Source organism: Betta splendens, chromosome 2 (assembly GCF_900634795.4).
Source record: "Betta splendens chromosome 2, fBetSpl5.4, whole genome shotgun sequence".
Lineage (NCBI taxonomy): Eukaryota > Metazoa > Chordata > Actinopteri > Anabantiformes > Osphronemidae > Betta > Betta splendens.
In genome coordinates, this window is record NC_040882.2 from 8,765,417 (window position 1) to 8,785,918 (window position 20,502).

At 44.6% G+C, this 20,502-nt stretch overlaps 1 protein-coding gene across 13 annotated transcripts in view; it reads right to left on the minus strand.

The window, feature by feature from the left end:
- mbnl2 (muscleblind-like splicing regulator 2) overlaps positions 1 to 18,591 on the minus strand; it is a 44,783-nt gene extending 26,192 nt beyond the window's left edge. For 4 of the 13 annotated variants that reach the window (XM_029142854.3, XM_029142860.3, XM_029142855.3 and 1 more), the window contains exons 1-2: positions 18,320 to 18,587; positions 8,991 to 9,851 (exon numbers count right to left, since the gene is read on the minus strand). In XM_029142854.3, the coding sequence (XP_028998687.1) occupies positions 8,991 to 9,164 (174 nt within the window). In that variant the 5' untranslated portion in view covers positions 9,165 to 9,851; positions 18,320 to 18,587. Of the gene's footprint in view, positions 1 to 8,990; positions 9,852 to 15,020; positions 15,163 to 18,319 lie in introns of those variants that run through there. The other 9 variants (XM_029142859.3, XM_029142862.3, XM_029142861.3 and 6 more) reach the window with 5 other exon arrangements.
- Positions 18,592 to 20,502: the final 1,911 nt, after the last annotated feature.

The following is a 20,502-nucleotide window of genomic DNA, read 5'->3' on the forward strand; positions in this document are numbered from 1 at the left end:
CTTACTCTCCAGCTTGGAGATTAAAGCTTTGGATGCTGACGCTATAACTAGTGTAGCTACAGAGAAGAGGCCAGTTATCCCGTCTACGTATACAACTAATGACCCAAAACAAAAAAACACTGATCAGACTCAGAAATAAGGTGTCGGCATGTCACATGGATGTGAATTTATACACAGTTACCTTTTTTTTCCAAACAAAAGCTTGTACAACTTTGCTATTAGTGTCTACGAGGGAAAGAAGCTCAGCGCTGCCTGGATTAGCATGTTGTTTGGCTGTGATGATGAGACCTCTGAGACCGCGCTCTCTGTGGGCTGGAGAGTTACGGAGGTGGGCACAGATTCCCACATGGAGATGATGAAAACAGTCGTCATGAGGCTGACAGCACTGAGGGCAGAATGCGTGTATACGTGGCTAAAGTATTAATTCTCCTTTGGTCAGTGCCACAAGATCAATAAAGCAGGGCATAGTGACTTAAACAGCCTTTGAGGTGCAGGGAGCGTTTTATCTTAAAATTGTCGGATCTAAGCAAACATATTGATCACACTTTACACCCATGTCATCACTCTGCTCTTTTCCTGCTTTCTTCAGGGTGGGACCTGGCTCTGTAGATTGATCTGAGGCCAAAAAAAAGGGCGAGAAGCAAACTGAATCCCAGTCAGAGGTTTAAAAATGAACACTGGATTGTTTATCCGCCACAAAGTGTCTGTTTAGGCACCAGAATAAATAAGGAAGCATTTGCTCATCCTATTATGAATGCTGGAATGGCTGGCCACAACAAATGCGGTGACAGTTCCCCCTGACTGGTGCCACCTCTCTGTCCCTCTCGCTCTGCTTCATTCCCTCACCCATCGAGGGGTCACGCAACGCTGTGACGCCAAACGCTGCCAATTAGTGTCCTGCACCTGTCGCCGTGGGTCAGTGGCACAGGCATCTGCTGGGTGTGAAAGTGGCCGTCTCACTTTCATCCATGAACTTTGCGTGGCCTCCCTGTCACACTGGACACACACACACACACACACACACAGACACAGACACAGACACAGACACAGACACACACACACACACACACACACACACAGACACACACACACAGACACACACACACACACACACACACACACACACACACACACACACACACACACACACACACACACACACACACACAAAGACACAGATATATGCCTCTATGACCTGAAGCTGATCTTCACGGTATGGCCACACTGTGTGGGCTGAGTGGTAAGGATGCAATGCAAATAATGCCTCAGGCTTGGACTGCATGTTTAAACATATCTGCTTAAACTTATCTGTACTAGACGTTACTATGCAGATTTTCAGATGTCAAAAGATACGCAACAGAGGCGACAGCTTGCATTGTTAATCTATTGTAACTGACATCGCAGCATTCCCACATCTCAGGAATAAACACTGCTTTACTCATCATCATTAAATGATGAGTAAAACTACAAAAGATAAGCCTCAAGTAGTGATAAAACCAAATTTGATTGTATTTAATAATACATATTAAGCGTTGTTGTTGTAGGAATCGATAATGAGACAGTAACATAACGGACGGGTACAGTATTAATTTATTTGCAGTACAACATGTAGCTCCCTCTCTAACTACACAGCTCCAAGCCTTTTTATTCACAAATACAAAAGACATTTATGAGTCAAAGGCTTTATCAAATTACCCCAATTAGGAGCAACTACAGCCTGTTAAATCTAATGTTTGTCAGACTGACCTTGAACACAGTGTCTGGCACACGTTCGTCCAGGTAATCAGTCACTTTAGATCGAGCAGACGTACACGCCTTCATAATCTTATAATTGTGAGTCACTCCCCCTTCCTCACTGTAATGAGGTAAATTATTGCCTTTCGATATGTGTACAGTGAGAACGTAAATAGTGGCCTCCGCTCGGCTCACCTGCAGCATGACGGCACAAGGAGTGTTTCACACAAAATTACAGCATGGCAGGTTGCACTTACTGCGCCGCCCATCACTGCTGCTCGTCAAGGCTGAATAGGATATGAGTCAGAACACTTCCAGCTAAAAAGAAGCTGAACAATTCAGTGTCACTTTCACGGGCTTTTAAGAAGGCTAGGCCATGTCAGATATCACCCCTGCAGCTCGCTGTACTCTATGAAGAGGATATTTCTGATCGTGACATACGACCATGTAGGCTTTAAAATGCTCAGTACTGACATGTCTTCATATGGGATTGGAATGTCATGCTAGGCCTGGTTCACGACAGCCTGTTTGACACAGACCAATAGTCAGATAGACAAAAACGCGGAGGGAACCCCCTAAGACTGCATTTCTGTTGCCTCATTAGATGGAGCCAATTAAGAAGATCTCTGTCTCATTATAAAGGCTGGCCCCTGGGAGACAGCTGGGCCTGTCGATCCCACTGTTCGCAGCTCCCTAGGTGTGTGTGTGTTTGTGTGCGCAAGCTGCGGTGGGCAATTTGGGAATTGTGGGGCATCTTGAGCTCTGTGTCTTTGTAAATTTGTCCATTTTATAATCAGAGGAGAATTAAAAGACGCTCGGGGGTGAGGGAGCAGTCAACACATTTCCTGGCCGACGATTAATTTCAGGGTTTAAAATGCGCCACGGCATATGCTACGCGCCTTCGTGTGCTACAGCTGCTACGCTAGGAGCAGTCTGCGGTTAGCTGTAGGAATCTGTGGCCTTTTCGTGGAAAAGATCCAGTGGGATGATGCTACTCACCCAAACGCAATGTACATTGGAAATAAATCATGTAAGTTGGAATTTCACTGAATAAATAAAATAAATAATTCTCTAGGCAGAAGTGGAATTGGGTTTACCTGTGACTGTCTTTGATGAGTGATGATGACACAGTGTATCAATAATTAATGAGGCCGATACTAAAGGTCAAGCTCACCGCAAGCCTCCTGCCTGCCTTTCCATAGATCTGCCTTCAGCTTTGCTGCAGATATGCTTAACAACAGCACAGAGTACTGCAGCAGTAAGGGAGTTTGAGTCCAGCTGGCTTTTAAATCATCAGACGTGAGGATGGCATTGATTCTGCAGCACTGATCTGAGTTGCCTTTTTTTTTTTATACAGATAGAAAAATGCAGAGAATCTAGTACTTCAACTGCGCTGTGGGCAGGAGAGAGAGATGGAAAAAAAAGAGAGGATGACTCAGAGGCAGTGGGTGGATTGAGACCAGGTGAGACACTGGTACAGCAGATGGGCAGATTTTCACCGCTCACTCTCTCCATCATGGTGCAGGCAGCTCGCTGGGCAACGAACACCTACTATTCAATCTGACACTAAACAACAGCGGTGTCATGTATTTCGGTTTTAAGATGAAATGGAATTCTATTACAAGCTGCAACAAAACCTGCATATTACTGTAATGCAGGGCACAGGGTCAACAGACTGCCCTACATAGAGTATATAGATGTTGATGTTATGGAACTGCTCTAGTGGGAGGGACAACTTTAAAGAAATGATCATCAGTCCCTGTAATATTAGTCATATGATTAGTAATTAAACCATGACAGTGGTTTAATTACAGCTTTATTGTGCAGCTGAACATGCAAAATCATGACAGTAAATTAATTAAGTTGCCACTGATCATCCTCTTTTTAATCTGGAATACTCACACTTTGGACAAAACACTGCTTTCACATTTAGCTGTGTTTTATTTTTGGCCTGGCTGCCCACTGCACGAAAAATCTTCTTGCTAGAGGAGTTTTGTTACAAAACCTGACTCTAAATACTGTAAAACAGCAACAGCTGTCCAAAATCAGCGGTTCTATATGAAGCACTGTAAAAGTAAGGGACTTTCAAAATGGTTGCTCCTTTACTGTAATATGACCATCCTAAGAATAGTGTCTTCAATTGGCTGGGTCCACTTCTGCAGCGAGACCCAGGGGTGCGGCGAGATGCGGGGATCACAGCAGGCTCGCTGTCGTGCTCTCTCTTGCACACACACACACACACACACACACACACACACACACACACACACACACACACTCACACAAGTGGATGTGGGTCAGCCCAATGTCCCATTTAAAATCCCAACATGTGCTCTACCGCAGGAACATCGCTAATCAACAATACACAGTCCAATGCTGTGGATCTGCATGGAGATCAATAACACTTGAATTCTCTTCACGAGTTGAATCAATTAATACAAAGTGACGGCAACATAAAGACGTGATCACAGACAGTGATGTCTGTCTGCGAAGTGGAATGTTAAAGTTTAAAACACGGCAATTGAACCGTGAAAACCAACCTCTATGCATGGTATTAGATTATTTCCCTTCCACGACACAGAGCTGACTGGCTAACTGGACCCGGGTCATGAGACTTCCACAGTGACCCGATCTGACTTCCTCCTCCCTTTCTCTCTTATCTCTTCCTGATCTTGGAAATGCGGTTCAACCAGTGAGACTTGACAAGTTGTAATCGTGTATGGTTCAAACTCACATGAATCGAATTAGATTTGGGAGGACTGCAAGCGCGGTGCATGTTGTCTGTGCCCTGTTTGAGGAACTGGAGCAATAGGGGTCTCCTAGGGGCTTATCAAAGCAGGCCGCATCTAGCGCAGCCCCATGTTAACCGCAAGTCAGTCCCTCTTTGTGTCTGTGTGAATGACCCCGGGGGAACACCAGCTCCCGCCACGCTGCATACATTCCCCTCCACATGTTTGCTCTGCCTGGGGTGTGGCCCCGGTTCGATAGGATTACGCCGAGGAATGCAGCCGAGCCCATCTTTTAAAACAAGAGGAGAGGAGGCTGAGGCCGTGGGCATTAAGTTCATGTTCACTGAAGCGGTGTAAAAATCCAAAAAAATGCAAATGCACGAAGCTACAGTAGGGAGAAGTTAGATCAGAGAAACTATAAACTATATTTGGTTTACTTTAGTGTTTGGGTTTCACTGCCTGGTTTCTATCTGAACTGGTGGCTGTTGATTCTCTCAATCACACACAATTCTCGCTGAAGCTTAATACAATGGCGGATAACTGTTTTCTCAAAGGCCCTGCATTGTCTGGTCTCCGCAGACCTTCCCCTAGGAACACACACTGAGTCTGGATGAAGATGTTCTTACCAGGAGAACATCTCAGATGGAAGCCAAGGCACCCCACCCCCAGAGGGACCCAAGCTTGAGATGAAAATGGGAAAACTCTCCACACACCTGAAAGCAGCATCTCCTGTTTTACTTGCACTTGTCTTTTTGTCAGTTTCAAGAAACACGATAGTGCCAGGATGCACTAGTCTGCCCCCCCCACCTCTTAGACTGCATTGAAGCTCAGTCAGGTGTGGAGGCTAGTGAAATCTGACTGGTTGTTTGGTTGGCTGCTGCTTGTTTTCCGCTTTCTGCGCTATGTGCTTACATGTATTATGTCATATTTGTTGAACGACAACCAGTCATAAGCGCACACTGAGTCAAACGAGGTGGAGAGGAAAGAACTATAACCCAGTTGGAAAGAGAAGAGGAAAAACCTGGAAGTGAGCCTCAACAACAGGCTACTGTCCAAGGCACAGTCAATGTGACATCATCACATGACTGCTGTGATTTCATTTACTCCGTTAATGTAGGTATTTCAAGCCTTTCCTGCAGCCTCCTCGTCTCCTTCCCCCCACCGCCACTTTGTCATGGCCTCCATGGCCCAATGCAGCGGCTTAAAGGAAATGGCTTCAACCCACGACACATCATTTGTGACGCTGCCAAAGACGCAGTGCTGCGTTTATTGATTAGCCATCACCTCCTGGGAAGAAAGATGGCTTCAGTCTGCTTGAGTTTACGCTTAGTTCAAAGTTACCTGCAGAAACTTCACAACTGAATAGTTAATAGTTAATGGTAAGAAAAAAAAACATGTTTGTATGACTGAGTTAACATTTAGTGATCAACATTTGCTGCCACACTAAACAAACAGCTACAGTTTGCTGCCTGACAACACGTTTAAATATACACATTGTGCCTAGCAGCTGTTTAGTTTGCATCTAATATCCCTCATTCAAATGCGAAAACAGAAGAACTATTGAACGCGTCATTAAATATACATCCTAGCTACTGAAGTGGACTATTCTGCATTCACACAGACTTGGAAGTGTACTGTGACTGATAGACACAACAGTTGAGTAGCTCCCTAGTAGTTCTCACCAATGTGAAGGTTGAAATCACATCTGAATAAACAGGAATGATACCTAAACCAAATGTGAACGCAGCTTTAGACGGGACAGAGATGAAGCAGCTTGTCCCATTTTTAGAGATGACAAACGTAGCGTAGAGCGACTGCTTCTAAAATCTACACTGTACAGCGCTGGGACAGGAATAATCCCCTAGACGTTACAGCATAGACACGCTGAGAGCAGTGTGGTGGAGTCAGGACACTGCGATTCCACGGCCTCACTGTCATTCATTCTACGCAAATCGTACAAACAGAAAAGGCAAAGAACGGGTATTTCAGTTTCTGTTGTGTTCACGGGTCGCAAAGAGAACTCATGCAAATGATGACTGTTGGACTGCTCCCAATCCCCACTACACCCCTGTCTGAGCCGCGTGTCTGAAAGGACTGCTTGTCCTCCTAGTCTCATTAATAAGGATGCACGGACACACAGGAGCAATAACTGAATTATGCTCTCAAATGTAATTTATACCCAAAACATATGGGGCACTTATCTCTTCTCCACTTCTTGCCACAGGCAATGTCAGCAGCTTCTCTTTGTAGCCCTGCTGCATTGTGCTTCAGCTGAACAACACCTTTAAAAAGCTGCACTGCAGACGATTACTGCCAAGAGTCAGATACCTGTCATTTACATAAGCTCATCTAAAACACATGTTTTTGTTGTGTTGCTCAAACACAGCTCAGAAATGAACGCATATGTGACTACTGGTCTGCCTGCACAAGTGACAGCTAGTGTGATGATAGTAAACTAATTATTTGATTATGATAATGGGCAGGAACTGTTGACTATCATATGAGAGTTCAGCATGGCTCCACTATAATCACAGGCATCAGCCTAAAAACAAATACAACACTCATACTCTCCACTGAGCTGGCATGCTTGCATACCGCTGCCTGACAAGTGCAACAACACAGTTACACCTCCTACTCGACTCCTCTCCTGAGCCGTACCTTTCATGCGTTTATGAAAAGGACCCTTCTGATCATTGGCCAAGTCACGGTTGGCAGCACACCACCCCTGGCATGATAACCCTATCAGATGAGAAGACCCTGGAAGACGATACGGGCGTAATGGGGTGGAAATCAGCTTGCCGTGGAGCGAAACACATTTCCTAATGAATAATAAAGCATTCATTCTCTTAGCTGTCACGCGGAAAGTCTTTGTGAGAGAGTGGGGGTGAGTTGGAGTTAAAAAGTACAGAGAATCCTGTATTCTCATTCTGTCACTGGCTTTTATAATGAAAAGAGGGAGAGACAGAAAGACTGTCTGCATTACAGATAGATCCAGATCCATTTAGCTGTGCTTAGACCCTTTGCTGATAGGCTTGCCCACGGTAACAGCGAAATCCTTAAATTAACAATATCAGGGCCAGCCGTCCTAGAGCTGGCAGGCAATGGTTAACAGGCCCAACAGTTCTAACAAATATTCCATTGTTCCAGAATGCTTCTGCGTGACACACACAATAACGCAATAACGAAATACAGCCGCGCAAAAGCAACATTGTAGGCAGTGGCTGGCAGGAATAACACTTGTCAAGGCGCACAGAAAGTGGGTGACTGGTGTAATCATCCAGACAACCTGTTGGCCAGATCACATTGTTCCATCAGTCCCGATTGGAGTCCGCTGTTTGCTCATTAGACCATAACAGCAAAACATTTCGCAAAATCTGTAAAACAGGGGAAATGTCACTCAGCGGCTGAATGAAAGCAATAACTCAGCAAGTCTGATTTTGCTGGGTCTTCGCCAAGGGAACAGCTGAGAGCGCCATAAACCCAGCATGTCGTCACGGCGTACAATAAATAACTAATCATAAGCACCTTATAATGAAGAGGGCTTTTCCACATGTGGGTCACAATGCAGCAAGGTATGTCAAACTACACCACATCAGGAATAAAACGGGAACGCTCCTTCACATCATGCGAACCATTTTTTTCCGTCAATGACCTTGACCAACACCTTGAAAAATACAGTCCTCATGCGCTGCAGTGGTACATGTGAAATGCACCTATAGTGCACGCTATAAAAAAGACTAACTCCTCACCGTTCCAGTGTTCTGCTCTAGTTTCTTTGGCTATTCATCATTGTCACTGCTGTTTTTTGTTATTTTTTTCCCCCCTCCACACAGCTCGAAAATAATAGGTTGCTCTTGGATACAGTCATCCTATTTGCAGAATATGGGAGCTTGTGTGAAGCCACCTTGTTATACATTGGGAGTCTTTAAAAGTCTCCAGCTAACTTAACATAACTAACTCAATAAAAAGAAAAAGCTGTACTGTAAAAAAAGGATTTTTTTAAACTCATTATTTTAAACCTATTATTGAAATATCAAGCGAAGTTAGTCCATAATACTGTAAGTCTTAAATGAGGACTCTTCAGGATCTCTCCACCTCTCCCTGTAATCACTATTTATAATTTAAAAAAGCGCAAAAACAAGCTCTTGCACAAGATATGATGGATTAGGCACGGTAACACTAGACAAACTTACTGTATGATGCCAAACACACCCACACACACCTTTAGTGACAACGAACATGACTACATAACTCTCCGGCCTTGTGCTTCACAGGTCAGACTGGTCTGCTAGCTGGAGGACAGCATGCAGACCTGACCTGCATGCTAATCTGAGCCGACAACCTACACCCACCAACCATTAGGAACAACAAAGCTGTAAGGTCTACGCAGAATGAGGTAAGACATCTATGACTTAAAAATGTCTGCAACCCTATGCTATGCCCTAATGATTCAATGTAGATTTAACAATAAGCAAGGAACCATTTGTGAGAAATGCTTACAGAAGCATTGTGTCCATTGTACCTTACCTTTAAGGAGTCAAAACAGGCGATCACCCTCCCATTGTCCACCTGGCAGCTTTTGGGTGGGTGGGCAAATTTGCATTCCTCGTCACTGCGTGAACAAGTCCCTCTCTGAAACTGCCGGCACACTTCCAGGGTCAGCCATTTTGTGTCCCGTATCGAGGCGATGTTCAGAGCCATGTCAGCAGCACTGGCTGTGGAGTTGAGGTGGAGCGAAGCCACTGGGTTTAAGGAGGAGGCGATCCTCTGAGGAGGCGTTTCAGAGTGGTCCAGGAAATAAAAAAACACTCACACAACAACTATAACTGATGCAACATGTAGCAATAAAAGATCTGCTTCGGGTCAGTGGATCGCGTTTGTCCTTGTGGACACAAAAGTGAAGGTATTGGGCTGGCAAAATCTTGGTGACCAGATCATGAGACTGCACTGCCGTTGGAGAGTTTGTCAGTCAAACAGCTAATTGTTCATCAATCAGTAGGTGTCAAGTGCAGACCTCTGATAAGGCAGAGGGGACATACTCGGAAACAAACGCTTTGTTGTACTCTTTGACTGAGGATATCTGTGCGAGGGTGGATGCTGGGGAGTAGCAATGAGTCTATTTTGAGGTGTGATGGCACAGTTTAGGACAGAACAAGCTTTGCTGCTTTCTATTGCCGATCAGTCTTCAGTGTCTACATTCGGCGCTTGGGCCACTTGGCCAGCAGTGCAGTAGCTCCACCTCTCCGAACTGTGCACGAGTGAAGACAAACCGGGTGTTTTTTGTGTTGTATCCTGTCACGATTGCAGAAGGAAATTGGACAGCTTCTCAGAAATGCCAGGGATCTTCAAGTCGGGATGAGGTCTCACAAGGCACTTTCTGTCAGCGATCTGAAATGAAGATAAAATTGAGTGAGGTTATTTTCTCAGAGTGAGAAAATGGCTTGCTAAATATGTTGGGCAACAAATTGTCTAACAAGCTTCAACAGGCGTCATCAGCTCGCATGCATGCCAATCTGCATTTGGGTGCATGTTGCCTCCAGAAGAGTGCTGGAGCTGAAGAGCACAGGGCTGATGAACCACGGAAAGGCAGTTGTGAGGTTATTTCGCAGCCACTTGAGTTTAGGTTCCCCAATCAGAGCTGTGTAGCATCGCACAGGGGGGACTACAAGCCCACTGGCTCACCCACATATTGCACACAAAGCAGTCAATGGCAAAAGCCTCTGTGCTATGAGACACTGGACAAGAGTGTAGAGTCAGAGCGGAGATAGAAAAAAGCCCCAGGGTCCAACCCACCCTCTAGAGCCACGAACAACGAGCTCGCGCAGCCAATAGAAACCGCACAGCACAGCACTATTCCAGGCAGCCGTCCAGCAGCCAGAGAGAGACCGAGACAGATGCATATGCCAGCGCCAGACACGATTATAATGCTGCCCTGTGTCCTGCAATATTCACTAGTGTCCCACTGTCCAAATTAGATACCGGCTCATTGACAGCAAGCTGTCAATTTACATTCATAGTAGGAACGCGTGTATGTGCCCCTTGCCCCGTAAAGGCACTGGTCTCTGAGTCAGGTTGTTGTTCGGTGAGAGACAGTGGAGACAATTGGTGGAGAATGAATCTAAGGAAGTGACCTTTAGCATAAGTGTATGAAATCCATTATTAAGCTACTGCACAGGGAGCTCTTTCTTGCACATCTGGAAATATTTTCCTCCTAACTGGAGGAGGGGAAAGGGGGTGAGGACACCAGAGTGAGGGAGGCAAAGAAAAAAGGATTGCAACAACGTGTGACTCCTACGGTTTGAAACACATAAACGCATGGAAATGAGACAACACCAGCAATAAACAGTAAGAAAGTGTTAAATATGGATCTTAAACAACCTCTGGAGGCATTTAACAGGCTCTGCTGTTAATGAAAGCAAGTTGAAGCTTGTATGCACTTGAAACAGTCGTACTCTTGTTAAAGTGAAAAGAAATCACTTGAAGGATTTCCTTCATAGGCAAAACACTTGTCACACAGGTGTTTGCAAGATGTGGAATGAACTTCGTATTTTCCAGTCGAACTAAACATCATCCTGTGGCATGGTATTAGTTGAACCTGGGATCTTAAAACTGACAACTCTAAATTCTGTTTAAGATGCAGTATACATCATGATAAAAGTGATAAAAGGCCTGATGTTCCACACTGTCCATGGTTTTTCCTTGGATGCAAGGTGGCAAAAGGATCTTTGTCCTTACATTTAGCGGCCACACCGACACAGACCACTGTCTAGCTAATCACAGTGTCCCACTTTAGTGCTGATCATGTGAAATGAGAGGAGAAGCTTCCCAGCCCAATGGCACTGACGCCCAGGATCCACTCTCCAAGGCAGGATTTAATTTCACACAATCCCCCCAGGGAGGGAGTCAATTGGCGCAGAAGAGACAGTCAGGTAGGAATCATGTCAGATCTGACCTTTAACAATTAATCCCTTCATATTTTTAGAAGCCATATGAAGTGTGTGATCAAGCTAACCTACATTGTCAGAATGTGTGAATGGGCGACTGTGCCTTTTCTGATGCTGTAGACTGAATCTAGTTAGTTGTTTTATTTTTTTATTGAGCCTAGGTTTACTGCACACAAAGCTTTCATGATAATGAGTGGACTGACTTGACAGTATGAAGTGGTGATTTGAAAAGCTCATAGAGGACTCAAGAGGCAAGATGTAAACAATATTCATGAAAGAGATTCAAAAGAAATGCTGAAGTATGGCGTTGAGTTGTGATGTCCACACTGGTATAATAATACTGTCTTCAGTAGATACACACAGTACATACTTGCATAGATGATGCTACTGTATGCTAGAGCAATATGTGTATTGGCCCAAACACACAACACAAGTTACAGCGTCAATTATTAATAAGCTAAAGACTCACAGTTAACACAGGCAATAGATTAATCAATAATGAAAATTATGAGGAGCCCAGAGAAGATTGTGCTGCAGCTCTCTTACAATTACAAAGTGCAGCATAGCCCCTGCTGAAAAACAAGCCGCCGTCCTGGGGGGAAAACTGTTACCTCTGCCATATAACAACATCCCATCATGACAGCATGATAAACTCAAACACACAGTGGAAGCAAATTGCTTTGCAATAATGACTGCTTTGGAGCACATTGACTGAGGTTAGGAGGCGGCGCTTTCAATTTTGATTTTGCCTAGTTCGGCGTGTCCTTGAATGGCACGGCCCTGGCTTCGGTTCCGCTGGTGCATTACAGCTACATGCAGCCGGGCTTAGTTTACACTAAGCTTAGCAGTTGTGCTTTGAGGACAATGCTACTGATATGAAAGGACAGATAGACAGATGGTGGGCAGGTAGGAAGGGACCGTGCAGCACCCTATGTCTGACCTCGGAGATTAGCCGTCCTGTACTTACTGAACTGGGCTCTGTTTCGACGGTTTGGAGACCTTCAGGGGCCTGAAGTATGAAGATTAGCGACGGCCTCGGGTTGACGAATAGTCTGATAATCTGTCTAACAACAAAAGGAATATTATGTGTTTCAAGGTATTTCGATGCAATTTTTACATTAGATGTCCTGGGAGTGTAGATGGTAATACTTGGGCGACTGAATCCTTAATCCTGATAATATCAACATTGGTGTTTTCTGCAACACAGTCTGAATTAAGCCTAAAGAGTAAAATCCCACAATAGTTTGTTTTCTATTACTTTTAATCTCCGGGTTCCTACAAGAACGTTTTGTCTCCTCTGTGTCTTCAGTACAAACAGTAGACAAATAGGGCAAGCAAAAAAAAAAAAGGCAGCGATGTGAAGAAAGGCACCACAGCACTAGACTGTATGGGTTAGTGACACCTACTAAGGCCAGCTGGCAGGGGCATTATCTCGGTCAGTCTGCTTAATTGATTAAGAGTCAGCGGGACTGGGGCATCTTGAGTGAAAGTCCTTGGCTTGACCTCTGAATGTCAAGGACTGTATGTAACCCATTAGTCCTGTACTGTGTGCAGACGGACTGTGTGGTGAAATTTATCCTAGCTCCCTGCATTTGTTCAGCAGAGATGATAAGCTGCCCGGCTTCCATTGGTCGTAAGCCTTGTGACAGCATCCACTGTGGCATCTGTCATTAGTCGCCGGCAAGTAGAAATGCAAATGACCATGAGCAACAAACGCCATAACCAGGGTACCTGAGTGGACACATTTCCATTTTATTACCATTTTATGCTGCAAACCACAGTTGGGCAGTCATTTGCATAGCCAAAAGGAACAAGTGGTCAATGTTTTTCAAGGCTCTAGAGAGAGGGCCTCATTGCAAAGGCGAAGGAGAAAAATGTTCAGGTTCCAGTGAGTAATGGAAAATGGAAACAACCTTAAAGAGCAGGGTTTTCTTTGTTTTTCAAAATGTCCTCCATCAACACACACAACTGGACTTTCAGCAAAGAAACCTGATCGGCTTATTTTCTATCAAAAATATTACCAGCGTATCAGTGCAGGGCTATATAGTATATAGCCGCTTTGGAAATTAGCCATAAGAACAGGTGAGTGAGCTTAGCAGAGGCTATACCGTATAATTGGTAAGCTAATGTTTACAGGCAACACAACATGCATTTCACAGCGTCAGCAGGCAGATGTACCCCATAATCATCATCATAATAGCCTTAGATAAACTCCAGTGACCTGAATGGTTGTGCTGGGACTAAGTCTTCCTCACCTGACCACAGAACAGAGATGGGTCTCAGTAGTACCTGCACTTCAACTGTAGGTAAATAGGGAAATAGGTAAATTAACTTCCTGCTTAGTGACAAGACTCAGGTAAGCCATTGGTTAATTCCACTACAGTTTACAGCCACAGAAGAATGGTCCTGAATAACCTAATAAATAACAGGACACACAAGCTTACAAGCTTGCATGAAGTCACACCGCAATGAATGTACAATCTAAAAAGGTTGAAATTTTAAATACTAGATGCTGGATTAGAATAAAAATCACCTAAATCAATATTAAACACAATAGATGAACTGAATAGAAATATCAAGCCTTTATATTATAGCACTTGACAACATAAGTGCCAAATGAGTCAGCAAACTCACCCTTGTGCCACAAAGCAATCAAACTACCTCTTTCAAGCACAAGAAGGCTGGAAAACCTACCAACCACAAAATCCTTTCAGTACCATCTCGCGGCGCAATTTGCATGAGAGTCAATTTCAGAGAAAGGGGATTTCTGGTTCAGGGTCCTGCAGTAAGGCTTTGGTGCTTGTCTGAGACTTATCCTATTCTTTTCTCAACAGGAAGGGCTGAACTGATGTTCCATTTTAGAAAACACCCACTTCCCCTTGAGCCAGAGCCAGACGTACGACACCACCCCTGGCCTTTTCCACGCAATGCGATGATGTTGGCCGCATGACCACACCAGGACCGGAGAGTACTGTAGCCCAGGGCTAAATCCAGGCAGACGCCAGAAGCATGCTCATCTAACTCAAAAGCTTAATTATGATGTGGTCCTTCACAGAACTGTGACGTCCCAGCTTCTACAGGCCATTACCCAGGTCTGGCTCTTTAGAGCAGTTCAAAATGTGCCCGTACTCTGTACAGACAACCTGGGCTTCTGATTAGAACCCGTGTGGAATATTTCCGCAACAAGAATTACAAAGGAAAAGTTTGGGAGCGGACCGCACAAAGCAGACAGTAACAGAATGACTTTCTTTCCAGACAGGGGAAAATATGTTGCCCATGTGGCAAAAATAAAATAATTTAAAAAAAAGCTCATGACATTTGCACGGAGGACAGAGCAAGTCAACTGCTGCGATAATGCCTGTCCCTTAGGAGTCCAAAGAGAAAGTCCATTACAGCGCTGCTTTCTGTGCGGCTGGGAGCACTCTGGGCTCCTATATATTTACCCCAGGCTCTCTGGATTTTTTCCTCCATTGCGTTAAACCACACACAGATAAAACATTGCCTCCTGTCTCCCCCCACCCATACTGGTATGCAGCACACTGCAGTAAAACTCCTATATAAAAAAAGAGGAATGAAAGCGCTAAAACATCCGATATGACGGTTCTTTCCCCACCTCGTTCCGCTGGGTCCCGTAGCTCTGCTGTGTGCCTCTGTCGGCCGGCCGATCCGAGCGTAGGAGGCACCCGGTGCTTCTGTGACACTGAGCTACAGCACAGCTCTCCCCTCAGCTTTGGCGACCGGAGTTAATGACCATGTGAACTGTTGTCATTCCTCGCGGCTGCCGAGAGCTGCAGCCAGAGGTCCATGCCTAGACAGGGATTTTCTCTCTATGTGTGTGTGTGTCCCTCTCTCTCTCTCTCTCTCTCTCTCTCTCTCTCTCTCTCTCTCTCTCTCTCTCTCTCTATCTCTCAGTCACGGAGCAAGCGAGCAAGGCAGGCAGGAAGCAGAGTGTGTCTACTCCAACTATCTGGCTGAAACACTTCCAGACAGCCCCCCCCCCTTATACCTCTAAAGCCAGCCCCTTCCTGCCCACCAGGCAGCAGCCCTGCCCCTTAACAGCTCCAACCAATAGGCGCCAGCTCAGCCCTGTCTCACAGCTCTCTGTTGGAATAAAGTCGACTAAATGATGGGCAAAAACTGCGCTTACAGTAACATTCTCTGAATACTGATCTTAGAAGGTATTTCCCCAATTTCATGCCCCATTACACGAGCTATTGCAGTATTTATTTTTTCACCGTCCTCCTTTTGGTCATCCTGATTAGATTTACCAATCACCACCCTATTTGTTTTTAATGGGAAGCAATGTGAAGTCTGTATTTATTTGGTCAGTAAGTGGCGGTAGAAGATCAGCGCCGTCTTAGCCTGTGATCTGTCATCACACTCGGCACCATCCCCCCAGGAAACACGACTACCGCACCTCCTCTCTCCTCTATCTCCCCTCAGCATCCATCCTCTAAACTAATCAACTCCACCATTCAGACACTGCAGCCCCGATGCTCCTGCTCTCCTGCACATTTTTTTCCAAGACTTACTTCCCTACATCCCTCATGTGCACATTTTGCCCTTTTCTCTAAGACATCTTTCAGGTTCTATTTCAATCTAATTCCTTTGTTTACTGGACTGGAAAATTGCACGGGAGCGAAATGAACATTTCTGGTATTGCATCAGAATTAGGAAAAAAAAAGCCTTGATGTGTCCAGGATTTGGAAGTGTACCCACCCATCCTCTCCCCTCCACCCAGCTGATGACATGCCGGTTGGGATCATATGAGCCGTGAAACTGGAGCGTCACGGAACTGATGACTCAGAGATCCAGCTTCATGACTTTTCGATCCAGATCCAATAGAACAGCTGTACTGTCTGTCTCTCCCCATGTCTGTCTCTTTCTCTCCCTGCTTCTGTCTCATACAAAGGCTGTGAATGACGCTGCAGCCTGGGTGTTTCGTTCACATCAATGAGGATAAACATGCTTCACAGCTCTGATGCGTCCCAGGCAATAGACTTTTGAAATGCATTTGAAGGGGTTGGGGGGTAATCTCTCTTGAATGAAAAACTTCCAACCTCAGCACATGTCACTGACGTCATCTTAGGTCACCAAGAGTGAAAAAACCCACAGATACTCACTCTGCTTTTGCAAGGAGCGTGAACAGGGAGGTGGGGGATGTCGACCTTTGTCAAAAGCAAAAGTGTCACCTTACACCTTCACCAAATATAGACTCACTGTGAGCCCTCATGCACATCGATGCAGGAAAAAGAAGAAGCAGGAATGCTAGAGAGCATCAACATAGTACCGCAGGATTCAACCCGATTTGCATGAGAACAAAAAACATTTCTATAAGTTATCATCTGAACAACAGCAGCAGTACATTTTGGTGTCATGCAATGACGCATAAAAAACTCTCAACCGGCTGCAACAGACTTAATCAATCAATAACCATATTTAGTGAAAAACTGTCAACATCCATAACAACAAGCCGTGCTGGTAGCTAATTTCCACCGGCAGACCTCAGATAGTCTACCTCCTAAATAGATTTGTCCAACAGGAAAACAAACAAAAGCCTGGCAGACAAACAAGCGGAGCAACTTCCTTCCCACATGTTATTCCCTCCCCTTATTACCCCTGTCCTGTTTGACCCTAAACAGTTTGGCTCAATCACACACAACCCAAATGAGATTCTGTGGCTCATTCTTTAGTATGAAAAGGGTAACCGCAAAAAATGGCTAATTACAGTAAATTAGGTATGCTCCCCAGCAACGATATCGTTAGACACTATGTGAGTATTACTGGATAGTTTAACATGACAGAGAAATAGGTCACTGAAGGCAGATCAATGAAAAGGCAGCTGTCTTTTTCTATTATTAGCCGTAATCAAATATGAAGCGGCAGCGAGTTGCGCTTCCTTCCGCTTGAACCCATTCGGGCAAGTCTGTCATGCACTATGCCCACATGATAATTGGGAATAAACAAGTACTGTAGCTTGTGGACGCATAGGCAAGATGTCAAACAGAATAAGTTCATAGTGCATTAAGACTGGATTCACTGCCTTATTGGCCAGTTGTCAGTCGTTCCGAACATACAAAGTGTATTCGTAAGTCCATTTGGCAGTATTAAAATGATCTCTAATTTAAATGTCCTTCTGCTGGTAGACTGGTGCTTTCATGTTTATTATGGCACTTTGCATTTTCAGAACAACCATCTATCGTACAGTAGTAGCATTTATTCCAGTCTACCTCCAAAATTAAAATGTGCTCGCTCAGTTAGCTTGATTGTGTTTTTCATGCACTGCAATGAAATCTGACGATGCAATAATAAAATAGTTAAAGAAAAACAGTTCAATTATTATTATGTAATTATTTTTGTTATTATATTTTTAAAGAAGACGTGCTAATTGCAGTTTAGTTAACTAGTGCGGATGAGAAAAGTCCTAAAAACTTTAGTCTGTAATTGATGATTGATACACCAACCTTTGCTATACAGTATTACTACATTATTAATGAACACCTGGATGAAGCTTGTTTGGTATCACGTTGATAATGGTGACCTCACCTAGCCATAAGGCATCATCACACCCCATCTCCACCACTGACTAGTTCTCCAACAGCACGTTCCACCAATCATCACACTACACTGAACTGTGCACAAGAACCACGACGACGCAGCAATCTGCCCGTTTGGTTCCCGTGTTTACATTAGCTCTCTCGCTCTCCAGCGATCGGGAGCTAGCATAAGCACGCCGCCCATCAGAAACGAGTGTTTATAAGAGTGGAGAAGCGACATTTTGCGTAACGTAGCCGCCTCTGCTGCGTGGAATGCTGCGTTATATTACGACTTGGAGCGGCACCAACGCACGACAGCGAGGGGGCGAAGCCACGGGGCGCTAGCCGCTCGCTAAGCTAACTACCTGAAGCTTACCTGACGACGAACCTGTCACATCCAGCTGCACTTCAGCCGCCGCACCGCGTCTACGGAGCGCTGTCGCGGTGGGAGCGGAGCCCGCGGATCGGCGCAGGACGGCAAGAAATGGTCTTCGACCGAGGCTACTCGCTTTTTCGCGCACGGCGGCAAACTTTTCTCCCCCGTCAATGCATTTATAATAAGTGAAAGTTGAAGCGACGCATGAGCGGCTACACGCTAGTTCGCTAACTACTTCTAAGGCTAGGGTAGGAAGCAACAAGCGATTTTGACAGTTCGAGGAAATGTTGAGTGAGCTTCGCGAGGGGGGGTTCGTACAATGAAAACATTAATACTCTGCTTATTACTGATTATTGTGGTTACAGTAACATCAAACCAATAAATACAAGGGTTTTCAATACGGTTTTATGACACATGTCTTTCGTTTATAACGCGATTATAGAACCTACCTACTAAACGACACACACACACCCCTACAGTAGAGTGGTACAGTCCAGAGAACTTAGCGGTGCGGGGAAGGGGGGTCTTGTTGCCTAGGAAACAGCAGTGAATCTCCCTGGAGGAAAGATGTGTCCACTGATTTATAAAGCAGAGCCTGTCTGTCAAAGTCGACAGGATGAAAACATTAAACACATTTAATTACGATATTGGGTGATGTGCTGTGACATTCTGCATTAATTACACTGAAAGGCAACACTTTTATTCTATTCTGGTTAGTGAGACACAATTTTCAAAATAAACATTAGATGTTTATTTGTTTGTTTTAAGCTAGTGTCACAGATCTGACTTAAATCCGACTTTTTGTGATTAGATACTGTAATTATTTGTTATTACAATGTCTAATATCATAAAAAATATAAGAATTATTATAGGGAAGAAAAATTACAATTTGTTTGATATTTTTACTGAACCATTGCCACACGATGCTTTGCAGAGCGCCACATGTGCATCCCCAGCGTCTTGCAGCCTAATTGCATACAGCTGGCTGGATTTAGCCGTCTGTGACACACAGAGGCCCGTTGTCAGCAAGGAGCACAACTAGTCAACAAGGAGCAAGTCACAAATATCCCCGGAATGAGCGGAGACGCACAAATTTAGCCCCACTGACTGGCGCCCACACCGCGTGCTGCCTATTGAGCACGCGAACAATGAACGTAGCCATCACAGACTGGACTGTCAGGGCCAAGGCCTGCGTCTATGGAATGCTACTGGAAATGACAGGAATGAAAATGTTATTAGTCTGCAATATGTTGATGAGATGTAGATTAATACTGCACCATGCAGCATAATATTTAGGCATGCAGTACAGTACAAACCTATTAGAAAAGAAGAGAACTTAGGTTAGCATTTGTTGATGGACCTTGTCAACACTAGTCACTGGTCATAGAGACAATTTGAAGCTATACAGTGGAATCCTTCTCCCTAAACACCATCAATTTGAAGGAACTGATGAACCACTTCACTAAGCTGCAAAGGAGCCATGTTTACATCCTGCAAGCCTCAAGTGAAGGTGAGTCTCGCTTCCTTCTCTCTACTTTGAGCTTCTGCACGAGATCAACACGCAGTGCTGTGCACACATAGGACCCTCAGCATCCTGAAGCACCCCACTCACCCCCAGCCTCAGCCGGCTTCTTCTCACGTCACCTCCACCAGGCCTTGCAGCAGAGTCAACTCTCAAGCTGTGACAGCACCGCACATGTGATGCAATGACCAAAAACGCTGTACAGTACAACACAGGCACCACGGAGCACAACACTACTTTTTAAGTATAAATGCTTAGAGAAAAGTGCTCACATGGGTCAACTTCATTCCCCCCAAGGGCTAATGTATTGATTCCAATGCAGAGGAGGCATTTGTAAAAAATGCTGTTTGGCTAAAAACGCCCACACACTGCAAAAGAAATGCACAGAAACACATCACACTCACAGAAACAGGAAGACAAAATGAAAATATATAATAGCAACTTTTTCATTAATGCAACTTTTTATTTAACTTTCCTTATATAACTAGAAAAAGATGGAGTAGGTGTTGAAACATTTGAGTTTTTTCTCTCTGTTTCTGCAAGAGAAAGTAAATTATTCAGAGTAAGTATATTCAGAATATCGTTTTTGATTTAATTGTTTTTTAAGTTTTGCAAATAAGCTGCATTATTTAGAAGGACAAATGCCCAATCATTCGTAAAG